General features: G+C 40.0%; 1 protein-coding gene across 1 annotated transcript; it reads right to left on the bottom strand.

Annotated features, from left to right (window-relative positions):
- Positions 1-5,600: 5,600 nt before the first annotated feature.
- Positions 5,601-19,839, bottom strand: LOC101846171 (non-specific lipid-transfer protein). Its single transcript, XM_005110265.3, has 8 exons — positions 19,747-19,839; positions 13,493-13,621; positions 12,438-12,665; positions 10,651-10,922; positions 9,607-9,780; positions 8,410-8,538; positions 7,784-7,985; positions 5,601-5,806 (listed from the first exon to the last, which is right to left on the bottom strand). The coding sequence occupies exons 2-8, from the start codon at positions 13,599-13,601 to the stop codon at positions 5,643-5,645; spliced, it is 1,278 nt and encodes a 425-aa protein (XP_005110322.1). The 5' UTR covers positions 13,602-13,621; positions 19,747-19,839; the 3' UTR covers positions 5,601-5,642.
- Positions 19,840-19,975: the final 136 nt, after the last annotated feature.

The raw sequence follows: 19,975 nt of genomic DNA, 5'->3' as shown, positions 1-19,975 counted from the left end.
AAACCTTGTCAAACGCTTTTTGTAGACCAATAAATGTTGCTAGCATCACTTTCTGTGCCCGGAAGGAGTCCTCTATAACTTGAGACAAGTAAGTTGTTTGGTCCTCTGTGCTCCTGAACTGACATAATCCAACTTGTTCTGGTACTAGGATGCGTTGTGCCTCTAGGTACTTCTGCATTCTACAAGCTACATTATGTCTTACATTATACACAGCTTGTGAGGCTGATAGGTCTATAGCTTAATGGTCGTGCCTTACTTTTCACTGGCTTGAGGATCAGGATCATCGTTGCTTCTTTCCAGCACTGGGGTACTTGCCCATTTTTCCAGCTTAAGTTGAAAATATCCAGTATAGTCTGTAAGGCTGTGTTGCCCAGGTGATGTAACATTTCGTTTGTAATTTCATCGGGGCCTGGTGATTTTCTTTGCTTTAGTTGATTTATTGCTTTCTTCAGCTCTTCCATGGTGATGTCCTTTTTCATTGCTTCCTGGATGGTTTTTGTATTTCTTTTCCTTCCTCTTGTCTGACTTCTCTCTCTCTCTCTCTCTCTCTCTCTCTTGGTATTTTTATGTTGCTTTCTTGAGCATATAATGCCTTTACAAAGGTATGTGCTGCCCTTTTCTCCATTCCCATCTCTCCTTCAACTTCTAGAGTGATCTTGGCACTTTTATTTCCTTCGTCGTTTAGCCCACAAGCCTCAATAGTTTTGTGGCGTCCTTTTCCGAGTTTAATTTGTGTGTTTTGTCCCTCCAGCTTTTCCTGGTGCACTCCAACTTGGTTTTGAGATAGCGGGCTTTACACCTCTGTAGCTTGTTGTTTTCTATCCCTGGGTGTGATTCGGCTTCTTCTCTGGCCTTGATGAGGCCGTTATGTGTTTTCTGGAGTTCAGTATGGGGTGTAATTTTCCCTTATACTTCTAGGTATGGTTTCTTTGGCTGACTAAAGGATGATTTCATTGAACTCTGTGATGGCATTGTTTATATTTTTGTTGAAGACTGCGATGTTCTTTGTCAGCTCATTATCAGTTCTTATGCTGAAACGTCTCCAGTCTGCCTTTTTGCCGTTCCATCTCGGCCTTTTCTGGCTGTCCTCTGGCAGGCTCTCTACTTTGGTAAGAAGAACAGGGCGGTGGTCACTTCTCCCAAGTTGGGTTTCCACTTTTCTACTAAGATGTCTGTGCAAGTTTTCTGTGCCGAGTGCTTTGTCTGGAGTCGTAGTTGAATGCCAAGCTCGAGAATAAAATGTGGGCTGATCTAAAGGATCGTGATCACAAGCAGATCGTTTTCATCTTGCCAGGCTTCTATTTCTTCTTCTCTTCTGGCTAGTCTGTTATAACCCCAACTCTGGGACTGGCTGTTGAAATCTCCAGCGATGAGAAAGTCTGTGTCTGGGACTTCGATGGTTTCTAGCATAAGGTTTTTATCATTTGGACAATAACAGTTCACTAGATCCAGATAGTGCCTTTGCTGGTGGTGATCCTGTTTTGGATATACTCAGCCTCTCCTGTATATTTCTTGATTTCAAAGGTACCGTATTTAGGTTATTTCTTATCAGGGTCAATACTCCTCCTTTCTTTCTACCTCTGCGATCGGTTCTGAAGCACTGATATCCTTTCACCTTAAAGCTTGCCTCCTCTGGCAGGTGTGTTTCCTGTATACAGCTGATGTGTATTTCGTTATCTTTTTGAAAGTTTTCCGGCTCTGTTTTCTTGTTTGGGATTCCTTGGGCATTCCAGGGCATGATATTAAGATTTTTTACCACCTGTTTTGTGTTTGTGTTACCAGTCACTTTTCTTCCTCTTCTCCTGGCACTCCAGAACGATGGATTTTTGGAAGGCCCTCCAGTCGCTGGGGTGGATCCCTTCGAGGCTTGGGGCCTGGCACTGCACAGGGCGAGCACCATATCTAAAGTTATCTGCTTCAAGTATCATTTTTGCAGTATTACGTGGAATTGTGGTTCTCTAGAGTGCGCCGTTCGGCCCAATGCCTCCGATTTTAGCACTCCATCTCCAGGTCCTAGGAAATTGCCTGGGAGCACAGGGATCGAGGAATTGTTACCGGATCCCACCCGTAGCCAGGACTTAATGCAATCTTTTTCCGCATGGTGCTCCCCGTCAGCGGACTCCTAGGGCATTTAATGACGTGGTAGTGCCACCTACCACCTCACCCCGTCCTGGTATAAGAGCATCGCCAGTAGGTCATGGGCTGCTTATTCAACATTCACAGCTAACCTTCATTACAGTGGCTGTTCCTTATCCGCCATCTGGGACCCGCCGGGTCGGGGATGGTCACCCCAGCCTGGATAATAATAATAATAATAATAATAATAATAATAATAATAATAATAATAATAATAATAATAATAATAATAATAGATAGATAGCATTTGTAAGGTGCAACTTCCCGCTCAACAGGGAGCTCTAAGTGCATTACAATCCATACTATTACTCCAGCAGACCTGATAGCATTCTGAAACAATCTCAACTTCCTGGGAAGCAACCAGTTCAAGCTGCCAGTTATAGGCCCTAAAACACTAACATACTGACAAGATCGTTCGCTGTCTTTAGCAGGGTAGGCCTACCCATTCCCACCTGGGTGACATGAGGAAATTCATGTAAAGTACCTTGTCCAATGACACAAAGTCGGGCCTGACGCTCAAACCCTCGAGCTTGCAACCACATTATTACAAGTCCGGTAATCTAACCGCTGGACTACCGACGCCACGGGTTTGATGACTTTTTCATGAATCATCCCTTTACCCATGAAGCATACATGTACTTAATAATATGTTCCTGTTCCACTGTGTCTATTGGTGTTCGACCACATTCAAAACCAGTCTTGTCTGTTAGACCTATATATAGATAAACATATAGCTCTCTAGTCCGTGTTTGTGACAACACCAAATCATTTAAAGAAAGGCTGTTTTTTCCTATTATCTCTAATACAGGATATTCTGAACCATAAGAAGCGACAAAGACCACAGACCAGGGGAAAAAATAAAAAGATAACTCAAAATACTAAGGTTTAACCTCAGTCAAATTCCCACAATTCATCTGAGTAAATGAGTTCTGAAATTGGTTGAGATGAAACATAGGAATGATAACAGTATCTGTAGAGCATAGCAGAATCATTACTTCATGTAAGGTTTGGAGCACTTCAAAGGCAGAGCAATGGTGGCCTCTTGTTATAGCACAAAGCTGAGGGAAACTGTTAAAGAGAGGTGGGGAAAAACATTTAGGGAGGCTACAACCTTAAACTTTTGCATGTAGGTCAAGTTCAACAACGGGATCATGTAAACCCTGGAGGGAATAGAATAGGAAAAAACAGAAAGTAGGTCCACTGGTTGAAAACATAAATATTGAAAACATACGATAGCTGAGTTAAAGTAAGAAACTAAATTGACAAGACAGATGCCATCTAATTCTTGCAAAAAGAAGGCAGACGCAAATAACAGAGGAAAAGTAAAGAAATAGGTCATATTAGTGATGCCCTTCAAGCAACCCTTTTCTCAAGAGCAAACTGTACTTAACCAGTGGTAGGGATCCTTGGCTTTCAGCCATATGCTAAGTAAAGTGGGCACTGACTTTTAAAACAGTGCACTCTCACTGGGTTGAGAAATCTCGGTTCTAAGAGCATTAAGTTCATTAAGAACACTGAGTCTTCATAGTTTTTGGAACCAGCAAACAACAACAGATGTCAAAGACTAGTTGATTAAGCAAGCAAACCCTACAGCTCCTTCAAAAAACATTCAACATACAAAATGAAACAAAGTCAAATATACAAAAAAAATTCAACTTTAATGTACGTAAAATTCAAGACTCACAACAACATGTTGAGATATTTCTGGTCATGACTAGTTAGTCTGATACTGGGAATAGCAAAACCTAAGAAGGCAACTGCAGCAACAACAGGACTGCAGCAAAGATCAGTCAACAATAAATACACACAAAACTACTCTTAAAAATGGAAAAGTCACACATCAATTTAAGAGTAGTCACTCATTTTCACACACCCACAAATCAACAAGAACGAGCACACACATTTCAACTTACACAAAAATCAAACCTGACTACATGCATACATTTTCACAACCATGCTTTTCTCATTCCGTTGCACAGTCGAAGCCACTGTACAAAGCTAAAAAAAGTCATGGAAGAAACAAAAAATACAACAAGCTCCAAAAGTCAGATTATAAGTTTCATGATTCCCATGAAAAGTTACTGTAATAATAGGCACGAGGAGTCAATAACCAACCTTCTCTCAAACCTTACCATTTCATCCGATCATTAAGTAAATAGAAAATATGAATACAAACTGAGGTACAGCGAAACAGGTAACATAAAATACAATCTTTATACGATACAAAACAACAAAAAAGTGAATGCTTGGATATATTAGATCACAGACATTAACATCCACGATTCCTGCTTTGCTTCTTCCCTGCTCTGTGAATGTAAAAACTCTTCAGGAACACACAAAATAAAAGCATTTCTGAATCCATAAGCTCACCTCAGAACCATTTTGTAACTCGATAAAACAATATTGTCAGACAAAGAAAAATCATTTTAAAAAAATGACCACACAAATATAAATTTCCATTTCATTTTTGCTTTGAACAACTTTCTTTCTCATGCATTGATAAGTGCTTATACAATAGTCAGTTGAAGTTTAAAAAATTCAATTACTTGATCTTACCTATTACTAATTACTCAGAACCAGATACAATGAAGTCCGCTTAAAATGAAATCTTGAGGATCTTTCTTTGATTTAGCCGGGTTAATGGTTTCGAGAGGTTGCTCAAATAGAAGGAAAAAGATATGGGATTTCATTTTCTTTCAGTTTACTGCTGTAATCGGATTAAACATGTCTGCTTTATGCATACTCCACTGTTGGGACTGAGACTATAGCTGTCTGCTGCATTTGTATTTTAAAAAAACCTCATAGAAAGTAGTAACAGATTTACACTTAGACTTAGGTTCCATTATATAAGAGGTAGCAAGTTATGTTACATATTTCACTATTAACAAGATAAATTATACTGGCATTCAAACAAGTCATTACCCAAGTCACAAACTGACTATTAGTTCCTAGTCAAAAAACAGTTGTACTCAAATCAAATCCTTGAATCTAACGGAATCATGAATGAAGTCGTTCAGTAAGTAGCAAGGTTAAAACAAGTTTTATAAAAGTTAATAATGAAATATCGGACCTTAATTTTTCGCATAATCAACTTCTGATATTAATGCCAAAACATAAAAAACCCCTCAAGGAATCAGATAAAAGAAAATTACAAAACAGTGAAATAATTTTTAAATACTTTCTGTTAAATGCATACAATTACTAGAGTAGATATCAATGGCACCAGCAGCAATATTTACAGGAAACAGGTAAGAATAAAGTATTGCTTCCCCATCAAGCTGTCTGGCCAGTAATGTAATTTTTTGTTACTAATCTTCGTGATTATCATTATCATCATCAAATCTTCTGATCTAACAAAACTCATCTCTATCGTTATCAATTCTACAGATCTAACCAAACTGATCATTATCATCATCAAATCCGTGGCTTAATCAAACCAGGAATTCTGATCCCCTACCTTTGTTCCCCCCCCCCCCTTTTTTTATCAACATAAACTATTCTGAGCTTCAAATCCTGGAGAGCAACTTTTGATCGGCTTTTCCATACATGGTGACAACAGCAGCTCCCCCAATGCCAAAGTTGTGTTGCATGGCGACCTTAGCACCCTCCACCTGTCTTTTGTCTGCCTCTCCTCGCAACTGCCATACCAGCTCCGCACACTGGCCCAGACCTGGGAACAGCAATCATATAAAAATAAAGTAAAGATGATTTAAAACTTAGGAAAAAAGATTAGGTAAAGCAAAGGTGAGATTAAAAACAATGAGAAAAAACAAAGGTGAGATAAACCTTGAGAACGGAAAACAGACAAATCAAAGAGGAGAGAAAATAAATGAGAAGACAAGATGAAATAAGATAAAACCCGTGGGAAAACAAAAGATGAAAACTTTGGATGATATAAACCAACACAGGATAAGACTTGAGAGAAAGGATAGTACGGAAAAAAAGAATTGAGGGGAGGGGGTTTGATTACTGTAACTTTATTGTATCTGTTTTGCATTTTTCCATCCAATGCATTAGCTGCTATCAAATTCATTTATATCTGAGGAATGATAAGTTGGGGAAAAAAAAGGACGAGACAAACAAAATTACATTAGACAAGTTTCATCCTCATTGGGAAGTTCAACAAAGTATAAGTTGAAGGAAATCTACAAAAACCCAAGCCTAAATAAATGCAAACCACTGAAAAATAGATCAAATTTTCCATACTGGTACAAATGAATCTGAGAGCAGTTGACAGAAAAAATTTCAAACAAACATAACGTCCATTGGCCAAATCCAAGCACAAAGCCATTTTAAAAGAAACTTAACAGACTAGTAAAGCTTCTCAGCAGGCTACACTTAAAACAAAAAATATTTCCTGAATACCATACAAAAAATTTACGGTGATCAAATTCCTGCTGAAATTATTTTGAAAAAACAATTTACTAAATACAGTTGAACCTGTGTAAGACGGAATCGCAAGGGAGCCAGAAAAAAATTACGTCTTAGACAGGGGAATTTAGTGGGGAGATAGTAGGGGGGGGGGTGTGTTTCAAAGGCTCAGCTGGTGGGATCAAGGGTCGCTTGTCCAGTCGGCACTGCTATCCTCTCTGATAATGACATGCATCATTCTTATTTATCCAATTACCACAAGTGCTTGCATTTCATAGGACCACTGTTTGACCTACTAAAAACAGAAACATTTGAACATCTTCTTTGCTTTCACCCTTAGCTCCACCCATCAGTGTAATAAGCACAGTCAACCAATGCCACCCCTCACTGCCATAACAACGATTTGAGGAACTCTTTTCTTCGCTGGTTGTATGATCAGGGCAGCAGGCATTGGTCAAACTAATTTCACACCTCTGGCCTCTGGCTACCAAAGAAAGTTTCCGTGCTAGAGCGCCACTTTTACTGGCACTCGTGAGATTTCACACCTACACCACCCTGACCATCTTCATCGCTCAAGGCTCATAGATGGGGTAACATCTACCCTCAAAATGCACCCATACTCCCCTTCCTCGCCCGGCAGCATAGCGTTAAGTTTAGAGCCGGCGGACGGAACCAAACTTGCGAGTTTTGTTTCAAATCAGGACTGAACGGGCAAAGCATTTTCCGTCTTAGATAGGTAAAATCCTTGGAAGGGTGCGGATTTTTCTTTCCGTTTCCGCGTTGGACAGGTTTCCGGTTTTATACAGGTAATTAAAGAGGAGTATATCAAGGAGGGAGCGGGGAGATTCTGTTAAGAGAGGTTTCTCTTTCATACAGGTTTTCGTTAAGGTAGGTTCGACTGTAACAGTGAACGATTTTGGTCTCCATTAACACAATTAAAAACAAAAAAGAGACAAGTTATTTCAATCCAACATGTCAGAACCATCCCAGACACAGTGGAGTACAACATCAAAGCAGACAACTGGAGACTCAATTAAAAAACTTCTCTCCTTAGGAATTAAACTTACATCTTTTGCATGCAACTGTGAGGCTACTTGCACAGATTCCCACGAAGAAATACTAACATCTCCCCCCCCCAAAAAAAAACACAACAAAAACAACCCTAATTAAAATTTTAAAAAAAAATGAAACTCTAGCTTCCATAATATGTGAAGATGCCAACTACTCCTGAAGCTATTTTTACCCCACTAAAATGTAATGATTCTGGTAATAATACCTGATGCTCCTATTGGGTGGCCTTTTGACTCCAGACCTCCAGAAGGGTTGACAACCCATTTCTTGTCCAAGTACAATAACTCTCCACCATTCCTATTGGTTTTCCACTCAGAATTTTCCACCAAAGACACACCAGTCCCCTCAGGACACAGTCCTAGAGCCTCATACATGAAGAGCTCATTGCAGGAAAAACAGTCGTGGACCTGGGGAACAAGGCAAACAAATTTATGCGTTATTGTATTTGTAAAGCGCTCGAGCGCAATATAGATGTCATATATCATCATTATTATTATTATTAATGTAACACTTGATGATTAACAACACGACACAACCAAGAAGAGAAAATCTATTATTCCCTTGCCCTCAAAACAACAAGATACTGCTTTTTAGTTATAATCTTAGTTACATTTCAATTTCTTGATGCCATATTTGCATGAATAAAATAGCGAAAACAGACATAACAACAAAATCAGAGTTTATTCATTTTCGTAATGGCAGTTCTTATTTCTTTGCTCTAAGAACTAAAACCAAACACCATGAAGTGAATGATACAAATATTTTTAAAAATTCCCCATGCTTACAATGAAATCCAATATATCCAAACTTTACAACTAATGTATCTCTTACCTCAAATACATCAACATCTTTGGGACACAATTTTGTTTCGTTAAAACACTTCTTGGCAGCCTCTCTTGCCATGGAATAACCACTCAAATCCATGAACGATCGCTCAAATGAATTTGGTAGATCTGTGACCTGAAATGTTGTAGTTTGAAATCATCTAAAAGACTTCAGCGGATATGTCATAATTTTTTTTCACTTATCAATGCTCTCTTAGAACAAAAAATCAAATGCAAATAACTGACAATCACTGATCTCTACCCAAGACACTCTCTCTCTTTCGCCATCTCTCTACTTTTCTATATCTCTCTCTCCAATCTAGCAGCACCCCCCCCCCCTGCCTTTCCCCTTCCCTGTAAAGAACTGCTTCCTCAAGCATTGTGCATGAATTTAAGTTCATGAAAAGAAGCCTCTAGGGAAAATAATCCAGAGACATTAATATGTAACAAAAACAAACACACACTAACAAACACACACTGCATTAGACAATGTCACAATCTCTGTTACTCTGTCTTGAAGAATGGGTTGTTATTCCACATATTAATTTTTTTTGACAAACTATTATTGACTCACCGCATACAACAAACACACACACTAAGGTAGAATAAATGTATTATGGCACTGTAGCCTACTCGAAATAAGGATCACAACTGTTTTACTGCAGTCTATGATGTTTTACAAAATTGTTAATATAAACAATAAAATAAACACACACACACACACACAAACAAACACACACACTCACTCACAAGCACAAATACACTTATTCATCCACACAGATATGAACACAGACACTAACCAACATAAAAATACACACACACACACATATTCACTTATCACACAAACAGAGGCTAAGTAAGTAGTGAGTTTTGACTCAAGTAATGTCAAGCAAGTGTCGGTGATACGGGGATCAGATGGGTGGTCACTGGGGTGTGTCCTTGAGCAAGACACGACAACCCTAGCTCAAAATACAGGGCGCTGCCCAGTGGCAACCGACAGTGGCATGTGTGTAAACTATTTTGTATTTGTGTAGTATTGTGTATTCATGTGTGTATTTCTGCATGTATTTATGTATGTACGTATTCATTATTATGTATTTATATACGTAAATGTATGTTTGCCATTGTAAAACAAAGTGCCCTTTCGGGACAAATAAAAAGCGTAATTTTTTTTTTTTTTTTTTACATACATCTTCCATCATACCATATTCTGTGCTAAGATCTCCACTGCCCTGTCCTGTAGCTTATGTTTTTTCACAAAGTTCTCACTGCACACAATAACGGCTGCGCTCCCATCTGCTGTAGCAGCTGTCATACCAAACGTGATAGGTGGGCACAGCATGGCTTTGGTGGCAATTGTCTTCATATCCATCTCTTTCTGAAATAAGGAATAATTTAGTATGTTTATTTATTAATTTATTTGTTTGTTAACTTTTTAATTCATTGGTTTTGTATGTATTATGAGAATTAAATTATACAGCTGAAAGTATTGAAAAAAAAGAGTACCATAAATTACGGGCTATAAGCAGCGACTTTTTTCTTCGGCTTGAAACCCTGCAACTTAAACAATGATGCGGCTTATTTGCAGATTTTCCCGATTTCAGGAGTGTCATTACCTTGTTTATTCTTAGCATACACTTAAAACATTAAAAAGTTTACATATTTTCCTCAATGCCACACTTTAGCGTACGCCAAAGAAACTCCGTCCAACAGATGGGTGAGTACTTTTGAGACTCCCGAATCTGCTGCCGCTTACATGTATAAATATATAAACCAGGGGCGCTTATTTGAGGAAAAAAGTTCTTTCCGACCCCTAGGACTGACTTACATTAGATCATATTGTCTTGCTCAAACAAATTCTATTCATAATATCACTTACTCACTAGTTGCGTCTGTTTGTTTGCTGGGTTTTTTTTTTCAATTTCACTGACAATTTCCACCTACGTTCAGTGCGTATATTCAAATGCTTTGTATACTGTTTACATTATTAGTAATAAATGGCCGAATTTGTCAAATATACTAGATATGTTATTCAATATGATGTTTTGCATTTTGAAGTGTTTTAGCATATTAGCAGAAAGTACTCAAAATGTACTCATAAGTACTTTTTAAAAAAGTACTTGTACTCAAGTACATTTTACAGGAAAGTACTTTTACTGTACTTAAGTATATATTTTAGATTGTACTTAAATTTGTACTTAAGTACCTTTTTAAAAGTACTTTAACAGCTCTGACTACTATCATATACCTGGAAAGATGCTCTCGGGTTGTTCACACCCTGTTTTCTGTTCTTGTAGGCGATCTGCACCAAAGCTTCTTGCGCACCTTTCGGGTATTTCTTCATGTACTCCTGGGCAGCGTACGCAAACAGTTTGATGACGTCTGAAGTCATGTCGTTCATGTTGGGACTTATCAGGCCAGGCTTAGCACCGAGATCGACCATGTGGTCCATGTGTTTCTTGACGGGAGATGTGCGGTCGGTATATTTTTCTGACAGTCCACCTTCCATCTTCTCAAACCCTGAACAGAAAACATTCATGACAGTGTTTTACTCTATAAACTTCTCAAACCTTAAACAAAAAAACACATTTAATTTATTGTTCTAAACAATAAAATAAAATTCTGCCCCCCTCTGCCCACGCGCGTGCCTCATCTTCATTTAATACCATTATCATGTTAACAGCCAGTTTTCTGGTCTTGTAACATGTGCGCCCATATGCGTGCGCACGCATTTGTGAGTGTGTGTGTGTGTGTGTGTGTGTGTGTGTGTGTGTTTGTGTGTGTATGTTTGAGTGTAAGTAAGGGTGTATGTGTGTGAAGGCACACACATTTGTCTTTCTCTTCTTTTTCTGCGTTACAAAATTTTTCAACAACACTGACAAGTGAGGATAAACTCCCTACAAAACCTTAGAAGCAAGTCCCATCATTTTATTAGTCATATCTTTTCATTAAATCAACTGTATTGAAACTGCCCATGACTCAGAAGGCTGAATACAGTATAACCTGGATAGGTCGAACACAGACTACTCGAAATCACGCATCCGTCGAACTGTGTCTGCGGTTTCATTTTTTCCCCTTTGTAAGAAAATTACGCGAAGCTTGAATACAAACACGGAATAGTCGAACTAATTACGCTGCCGTAAAGGTCTAAAGTCAATGTCCTTGGAGGTGCACTTGAAGCAAAATAATAATAGGCCTAACAATTTCAAAAAATGGAAAAAGGCAAGGTTGGTGAAATACTCCCCGTCCACAGAAGCAGCAAGCTGTGGGGTATTTTTAGCGCACTGCTCGACACGCGTGCCCTCTGCGGGGGCCTCGTTCCTAGACCTAGCTAGACTTGTGTGGAGCAGGCGAGAGAAGGGGTGTGCATCACACGATTAGCCGCCCCACTCCTCTTTGAAAAAGACTGCACGCTTGGTGGGAGAGGCGGAGTAGTGCTGCATTGTTTCATTATCACGTTGTTGATTACTGCTACGATATGTTTATCTTGTCAAATTGTTTTATGTTTTGAAAATTTTGAAAAGGCACAGTTCGATTGATGCAGACTAAAGACCACTCACATTGACCTGCGCAATGAAACTGTCTTGGTACGGGTAGGCTCATTACCGATTGAACTCCAAAGCTTTGCTCATCATGTTTCTCATTCTCAATCAGTCAATTTCAAATTCTCTCAAATTTCAAATTCAAGTCAATAGGCACAGATCTAACCTATCTGATCCAGGACAATGGCCAAAAAAAGAAAAATCTCTATTCCGACCTAATCTTCGTTGCTTCCCTTGATTCTTTGAGACAGTCGATGCCATAACACTGTTCACGTATCCCTAAAACTACGGATCCCTCAAACTACCTACGAATTTGAGTTATCCGTATTATACTGTATTAACTTACTCAGACCAGTTTATCCCATTGTCACAGAGAAGAGAATCAGTAGATAATAATAATATTTAAATTAAAATTCCCAATGAAAGATGAACTATTAAAAATTTTAAAAAGGCAGAAATTTCAGAAGAAAGATGGGCCTGCTTATAAACTGACCTAGAGCAAGGACACAGTCTTCTATCCCGCTCATGACAAGACGTCGAGCCATCATCAGTGCAGTTGAACCAGAAGAGCAGTTGTTGTTGACATTGAACACAGGCACGCCAGTTAGGCCCAACTCATAGACAGCTCTCTGGCCGCTCGTTGGCTCTCCGTAGCAGTAGCTGGCAACAACCGCCTGGACGTCCTTGTAGCTGATGCCAGCATCTGCCAAAGCAGCTTGACCTGGGGCATGACAACGGACTTCATTACAGAAGCAGCACAATATTAAAAGCAATTTGTTACTTTAGGTACATTATATGATGATAGAAATCTTAGCTCTAACTCATTCTGAAATGCAGGGCGATTAAAAACGAATACACCAAAACCATCACCTGATATTTTTAAAATGAAAACCAACAGAAAACTCCAGCTTGGGCACATGTGTTGTACACATTGCTTAACTGAATGAAAATGTGCCTTAGTGGTAGGTTAGTAGGCTAAAGAACTCGCTCTCTGCAGTTGGCCTGCCAGATCTCCGGACCTCACTGTGTGTGATTTTTTGTGTGGAAATATGTTAAAGAAAGCAAATATTGGTGGCAAGAACAATCGAATAACAGCTACAATCAACACAGTGGCCTGAGACATTCTAAGGTGGGTTTGGGAGGAACTCTCATATCGTCTTGATGCTGTCCGTGCTGCATTGAGCACTTGCAAAACAAGGAAATAAAAACTTGAAGGTTTGTACAACACATGTGTCCAAGCTACAGTCTTCTATTGTTTTTTGTTTGTTTTTTTTGTTCTTAAAATATCGCGTGATGATTTTGGCGTTTTTTTTTTTTAATCACCCTGTATTTTGCCACAGAAAATCACTTGAGGCAGGTGATCTAGCCTTGCACCAAATTTTACAGAGGAAACTCATTGTGAACACCATTGTATTTTTTCCAGTTGGAATAATCAATACTGTCTAGTATCCTTGCCTGCTGTTACAAAGAGGAATGATGACACATAATCTATTCCATCCAAAAGGACTTGAATAAAACTTTGGCACAACTTCAACTACACGTACCAACCTGACTCCCTGGCCATATCAGGATAGTCCCATTCTCTGGTGAGAGGTTTAAAAAACCGTGTCATCCCCACACCGATGACATACGTCCGATTCGACAACATCTTGTTCATCAGGACAACAATAACTTACACTGAAAAAAGGAAAACAACAAATATAAAATTATAACTTTAAAATAATGATTGCACACAAATTAAAACGAAAAAAACCCAACATCAGTATTATTTTTGACAATGTGGAACACATCCTTCAGCAATGCAGGACACACAGGGTTTCTGAGACAGGAAATGTGGCCAACCACATTGACACTACAGGAGAAGCTGTACAGATCAAAAGAAAAGTTGAGCAAGACGGCCAAGGGTATGATAGACATAGATACCAGACTTCAGGCTGTGAATAACAAACAGTGAGAGAGTAAGGATCCTAATTAGTTTTATTTAAAGCCATTTCACTTTTTTGCTGAGAGTATGTTATATCATTGCAACAAACAATCCCTAAAATGATTCCCTTTAAGATTCACAAGAGCCTTCTGAAATTCAAAGGTCATTTTTCTTTTTTACAGGAGCGGCCCACCTTCTCAGCAGAGCATAGGAATATATTGCACTTTTAACTATAACTAAGAATTCGAAATGTAAGAAGCACATCCTTCAGTTTTTGAAGTGTGGCCATCTAAGTCTCAGGACCTGCCAGCCTTGAAGAAGATGGACGTTTACCCCTTTTCTAAGGATCGGATAAATGTTTAGGAGTCCACCCCTTCTCTGTCTACCAGAACGACTCTCTTAGAACTGGGCTGTTTTGGGTTGTGAAGGTTTCCATCTTAGACAGGTACTATATTGTAGATATAGGCCTATCTATATGAATTCATCATGGGGGAAGCAGGGAGATTATCATTGCCTTTGTCACCCTGCGCCAGGGTATATTGGCCACGGACAAACACTTTCAACCTTTCTCTATCCTGGGCTAGCCTCTCGATGTTATTCCATGTCTTCTCACTTTTCTGTACCTCTATCAATTTTTGTAATTCTCTGGCCCCCCAGGAAAGTGCGGTCTTGCGGCTACGTTTTTCGTCGAGTTCCGGATTAAAGCCGCAATTTTTTGCAGTTTTCGCAATTTCTTGCAATTTTAGGCAAAATAACATCAACGCTTTAATTTTAACGGAATTTTAAATTCAAAATGGTGCGAGTACAGAGCCGATAGGCCTACTTAAATCATGGTTTCGCCCCAGCTCTAGTCTTTTTTTTTTCTTTTGGTAAGTGTTTTACAGCGCTCACAACTGCATAAGGTCATATGAGCGTGCGGGACACAGCTAATACTTTTAGTTGGTAGGAAATTTAGAATTTTGCCCGTGTGGCGGCCGAAGCCTACTCTTATCGATTTTAGACCACCAAGGGATCTTTAACGTGCGCAACTTGCACATGGGCCCTCCGAGATTTTTCCCCCTTGTCCGAGAAGGCTATAGGTGTAGATCTTTCCTACCAGAAGATCAGGGGTGTGGCAGAAAGACAGCTGTAAGAAGGAGTCAAGGAGTAGCAGTATAAAGGCTGCAGAAAGAGTCAGGAGCCCAGAGGAGGGGGGCAAAGGAGGTGAGGGGGTGGGGGCAGAAAGAGGAGACGAAAGCAGACGCCAGAGTATTGCTAGAGAGCAGGAAAGGAGGTGAAGGGAGACAATTTTAGAGAAAATTTTTTTTCGGTCGCTCTAGTCTACTACTGGGCGTACTCTGAAAGCTATAACTGGAAATTTAGGCCGGAATACAGGTACAACACAAACTGAGACATAGAGATCTAATGTGCGTAAGATTGAGCGTGCGCGTGTGATAAGAAAGTAGGTGTGTGTGTGGTGTGCATGTGTGTGCGCATGTAAGGTGTGTGTGTGTGTGCGTGCGTGCGCGCGCGCGAATATTGTTCGTACATGATGCATGTGTCTACATACACGGTAGCCGGGCACCTAGTCTCAGTATTTACATGCACGGTAACCGGAATGAAAATAAATCAATATTTGTCCAGTGCCGTCACTTGTTGAAAAAAAAAAGAAAGTCATACTTGTACTTGTACAAGCGTCTTGTCGGGTTTGCCATCGTGACTGGTCAGTGAACCTGTGCTTTCGCATCACATTGTGAGTACCGGTTGGGGTCACCAAAGTTCATTCAAAGTCTGTGCGCTGCGAAGTATATAGGCTAGGGTTCTGGAATGGGGGATTGTTGATTTTTTTAAAAAGGTACAGTCAGGAGATGGCTGGGGTTGAAGGCAACACCGGATGATAAAAACTGAACTTGGAGTTCTGAACTGCCCGGTTACCGTGTACGTGACGACACTGAAACTACGTGCCCGGTTGCCGGTTACCGTGTACGTAGACACTGACGCTAGACTAGGTGCCCGGTTACCGTGTACGTAGACACTCAATAAATGTAAAACGCCTTAAGCTGCGTTCACACACGAGTGGTCGCTATAGAAATGATCTACATTATTACATGTATTACAATTAAATGGAGAAAAAAAATTGCTGTATTTTACGGTTTGACTTGGAGTTAAAACAATACCATACTGGTTTTAAAAAAGAAAATATCTGAAATATACCTAAATACAGATTACTGTGGTGTATCGAAAGTATCAAGAGAAAAATAGAATAGGATCTGAATTGATTGGGGCATAAGCTAATTTTGCTTGTTCGAATCACCCATAATTTCTTTTCTTTTTTATTGAATAAACTAAACCTCATACTACACTTCTAGATCTGTGCATGAACCAAGTACCCAGTTACTAAATTTGGTTAAATTTTATGCCTTCATTTAAAAGTTATTACGAATACCGAGGGTTCCGTTATTTTGGGTCACGCGGTATTATATTATATTTGGTCGATAACTTTATTGTTAACGTACTTGTGTGTTGTTAATAAAATTTGTATTGTGGGTCATGATTTTTTAAAAGGCTGTTCTGCTTTATATTAATGCTACTGGTACTCAAATTAATTTATCATGTTTTTTAAACTAAAAATGTTAAGCCCGTAATAATGCGCCTGGGATGGGAAGGTTGCAATTTTTTGCCATTTCTAGACAGTTAACCTTGCAATTTTTTGCAATTTTTGTATTTCAAAAACGCAATTTTATGCGGGGCCAGAATCCTTCTCCAGCTTCCACGAAGTCTTCCCCTTGATCTTTTACCCCATGGATTGCATTCCAGCGCTTTCTTTGTTATGCAGATGCCTGACTTCCTAAGAATATGTTCCAATTCATTGCCACCGCCTTCATCCTACCTCATCTCTGGCTGGGATCTCTCTGTCTTTGTTTTCCTCACATTTCCTCGTTGGTGACCCTGTCGGTCCATCTGATCCTCAGTAACTTTCTTAGACACTTGTTCAAGAAAATCTGGATCCTCTTTATACAAGTCTGAGATGAGTTCCATGTCTCACATCCATACAACAGAACTGACTTCACATTTGAATTGATCCCCAACTTTGTTCAAAGTGAGATATCTCTAGTCTTCTAAATCCTATTCAAAGATAGATATAATGAAAGCAGCCTAGTCTGTGCTTTTCCAATGCAGGACTTCATTTCAGCACCTGTTCCTCCTTCTTTGAAAATAATACTCCCAAGATAGCAGAAGGATTCACTGTCTTCTAAGCGGGGACATATTCGACACGTTTCCATCTTGGGGACATAAATTTCTTTGGGCAGGTTTGATCGTAAAGCAAGGGGAAAATCAGTAATTTCTGAATATGGAGAGTCTTTACAAAATTTAGGGTTTGGTTTCATTGTTTAGTTACTATAGAGGCTAAGAAAATATTATATTCTGTTTTCTATATACAGTCGAACCTGCCCTGACGGCCACCTCTATAAGACGGCCACCTGTACAAACGGCCACTTTCCATTTCCCCCCTTGCGTTTTTTCTATATAATTTAACTGTGTAAAACGGGCACCTGTCCAACGCGGCCACGGCCACCATATTTTAACGCACAACCCCTATCATACTAAGCAATAACACCTGTCTTAGACGGCCACCTTAGTGACTCCATTACGTTTTGTCATAAATTGTGCATTGGCCCCTGACGTTGTGGGCGAGCCGTCATAATTCAATCACCTGTCGTTGTTGTTAGGTAGTCCCTCCAACCGATCATTTTGCGTAGGCCCCTCATACTGTTGACCAATAGCTACCAATTTTCAGCTGCTGGTGAGGTAAGCGTGTGATCCCTCATAACCCATAAGCCCCGCCCAGAACTCATACACAAATCGTAAGTGAGATGAGTGGTCACTGTTTACTCAGTCTGTAACAAAGTAACAATGGACGTCAACATGAACGTGTGACAGAAGCGTCGCTCGTTCTCCGAGTGGTGGCGACCCATGTGTTTGTTTTAACATGGCACTCAGTCCTCCTTGTCTGATACATTTAGTTTTATTGTCCCCCTTGTGCAAAATCAGCGACAAAATAAAAATTACAAACGAAATACAAACCAACAACAACAACACTAACAAAGACAACATACTGTGGCTACTTTCGATTGGGACCTCAGATGGGAATGGTTTGTTTTCTTTATCTAGATCAGTCCTGCCTAAGACGGCCACCTGTCTTATACGGCCACTTTTCTCATTGACAATGGGTGGCCGTCTTACACAGGTTTGACTGTATATATATATATATGCTTGAATCTATATCCAGCGTCTGTGGTGTAGACCTAGATCTAGTGGTCAGGGTTTTGCTTTCGAATGCAGGAGACCAGATTGATTCCTGAATGGGGAGAATTTTTATCAAGTATCTCAGTCTTTCTACTGGGACGTTGTAGGCTATGCCTCTCAGACAAAATTGGCTTCTAGGGCATAATTAGGTAAGATTGTACTTTACCGGACCACCGGTCGGAACAACTTTCGCTATGGCGCCCCTGGTGCCTAATGGCCCGCTATTCTTCCTTTCCAAGCTCCCCTACTCACTCTCCTACTCAGTTTTCTACGTCCTCACCCTTCGACTGCCAACAATCGACTGACGTCTCTTACCGGGTTTTTCAGTCATCCCGACCATGCCACTGTGCCCTTTGACCCACAACCCTGACACCTTGAGGCTAATTGGTCAGTCTAATCACGTGGTCCACTATTCTTATTTGTTCACGACTCTACTGGCTTAGCCTACTCCTGGTCCGGCAAAGTATTTATGGAGGGCTAGAGATGCGCACAAGAGCTCATTTGCATAATTGCAACCCTCTCGGCCCTACTCGCGACTTGGCGAGTATCTACCTCGATTGTCCGCTCAAGTTATTGTTTATATGTGTGTGTGTGTGTGTCTTTAAATTATTGTTGCCAGGGGGGCCCCTGAAACCCCCCCCCCTCCCCCCCACTGTCGTTAGTTACATTGATATAATATGTAAACACGACTGTCCGCTCATGTTATTGTATTGTTTCGCATTAGTGTGTTTCCTTTATTATAGTTTCCAGCAGGGGGGCAAGCCCCCCTGACCCCCCCCTCCCCACTGTTGGTATGATACACGGTGGTCCACCAAAGTTAATTCCCCTGCCCACCCTCAACCACCACCTCTCGCTCACCTCGCCTCGCCACTCTCCGCTGGCTTGCGCTGTGCGAGCGCGAAATCGCCTGCGGAACTACCTTTTGTCCGCACGTAGAGTACTATGAGTGCGTAGTTAGGCTAGGCGTGCGTAGTAATCACGGGCCGAGACGGGTGGTCCGGTAAAGTACACAATCCATCCCCTAATTATCTAAATATTCTTAACTCTATTGGGGGGGAGGGGGGCATAAACTGTAAAAACAACCACATCATAAATAAATTTTTTTTAAAGTCTCCTCTCTAACAACCGCTCTTTGCATTGACACAAAAAAGAGACATCATGTAGATCTAGATCTAAATCTAAATTTAGATCTAGAATCTAGATATAAATAAGGTAAAAAGTCAAAGTTGTGTTAACGTAATTCAGATTTAACTGAGGGTGCAAAGGTAAACTGAACAGAACTGGGTACTGGCAATAACTATAACTTTCAATAGGCCTAGCACTAGCCTAGCCTAGCCTAGATCTAAATCTAGTCACAATAGGCTCAATAGGTCAACTGTAAACACTGTGGTGTAGGAGTACAAAGTGCAGCAGACCAAATTTCATTCATTGATTCATGTCTACTTCGTGCATCATAGCACCAGAGTTTATCTAGATCTAGATTCTAGTTACGATTAATCAAGGCTCACAGTTCCCCATCAAACCAGGCGATAGAAATATGTCCTGAATATATATTGAATCAAGCATGAAATTGTTATACAGTCAATTTTACCTTTGATTTTTCGATCTGTCACTCGTTATCACCGAGGCAAAACACAGGCCTGGTTGAGTTTATAGGTCGCTGACCCTTTGAACTTTTTATACAATCCCATTTTCATTTGCGAAACAATACTATTTTCTAAATAATAACTATTTTAGGTTATAATATCTTTCATTTTAAACGCACAACACCTTTAAAAACAATTCTAAATGTTGTGAAAAGATTATATAATTATTTCAGA

Source organism: Aplysia californica, unplaced genomic scaffold, assembly GCF_000002075.1.
Source record: "Aplysia californica isolate F4 #8 unplaced genomic scaffold, AplCal3.0 scaffold00869, whole genome shotgun sequence".
NCBI classification, from domain to species: domain Eukaryota; kingdom Metazoa; phylum Mollusca; class Gastropoda; order Aplysiida; family Aplysiidae; genus Aplysia; species Aplysia californica.
Note: the sequence above shows the minus strand (reverse complement) of the source record. Positions and strands in the feature narration are given on the sequence as shown.

What these genes read in the sequence shown, in the direction of transcription:
- LOC101846171 (XM_005110265.3), bottom strand. Translation starts at nt 13,601, where the DNA reads ATGAACAAGATGTTGTCGAATCGGACGTATGTCATCGGTGTGGGGATG. An exon ending in ACCCGAGAGCATCTTTCCAG is followed by an intron (nt 9,781 to 10,650) that starts GTATATGATAGT and finishes TCCTTATTTCAG; the next exon opens with AAAGAGATGGATATGAAGAC. An exon ending in AAGATGTTGATGTATTTGAG is followed by an intron (nt 7,986 to 8,409) that starts GTAAGAGATACA and finishes CTTGTTCCCCAG; the next exon opens with GTCCACGACTGTTTTTCCTG.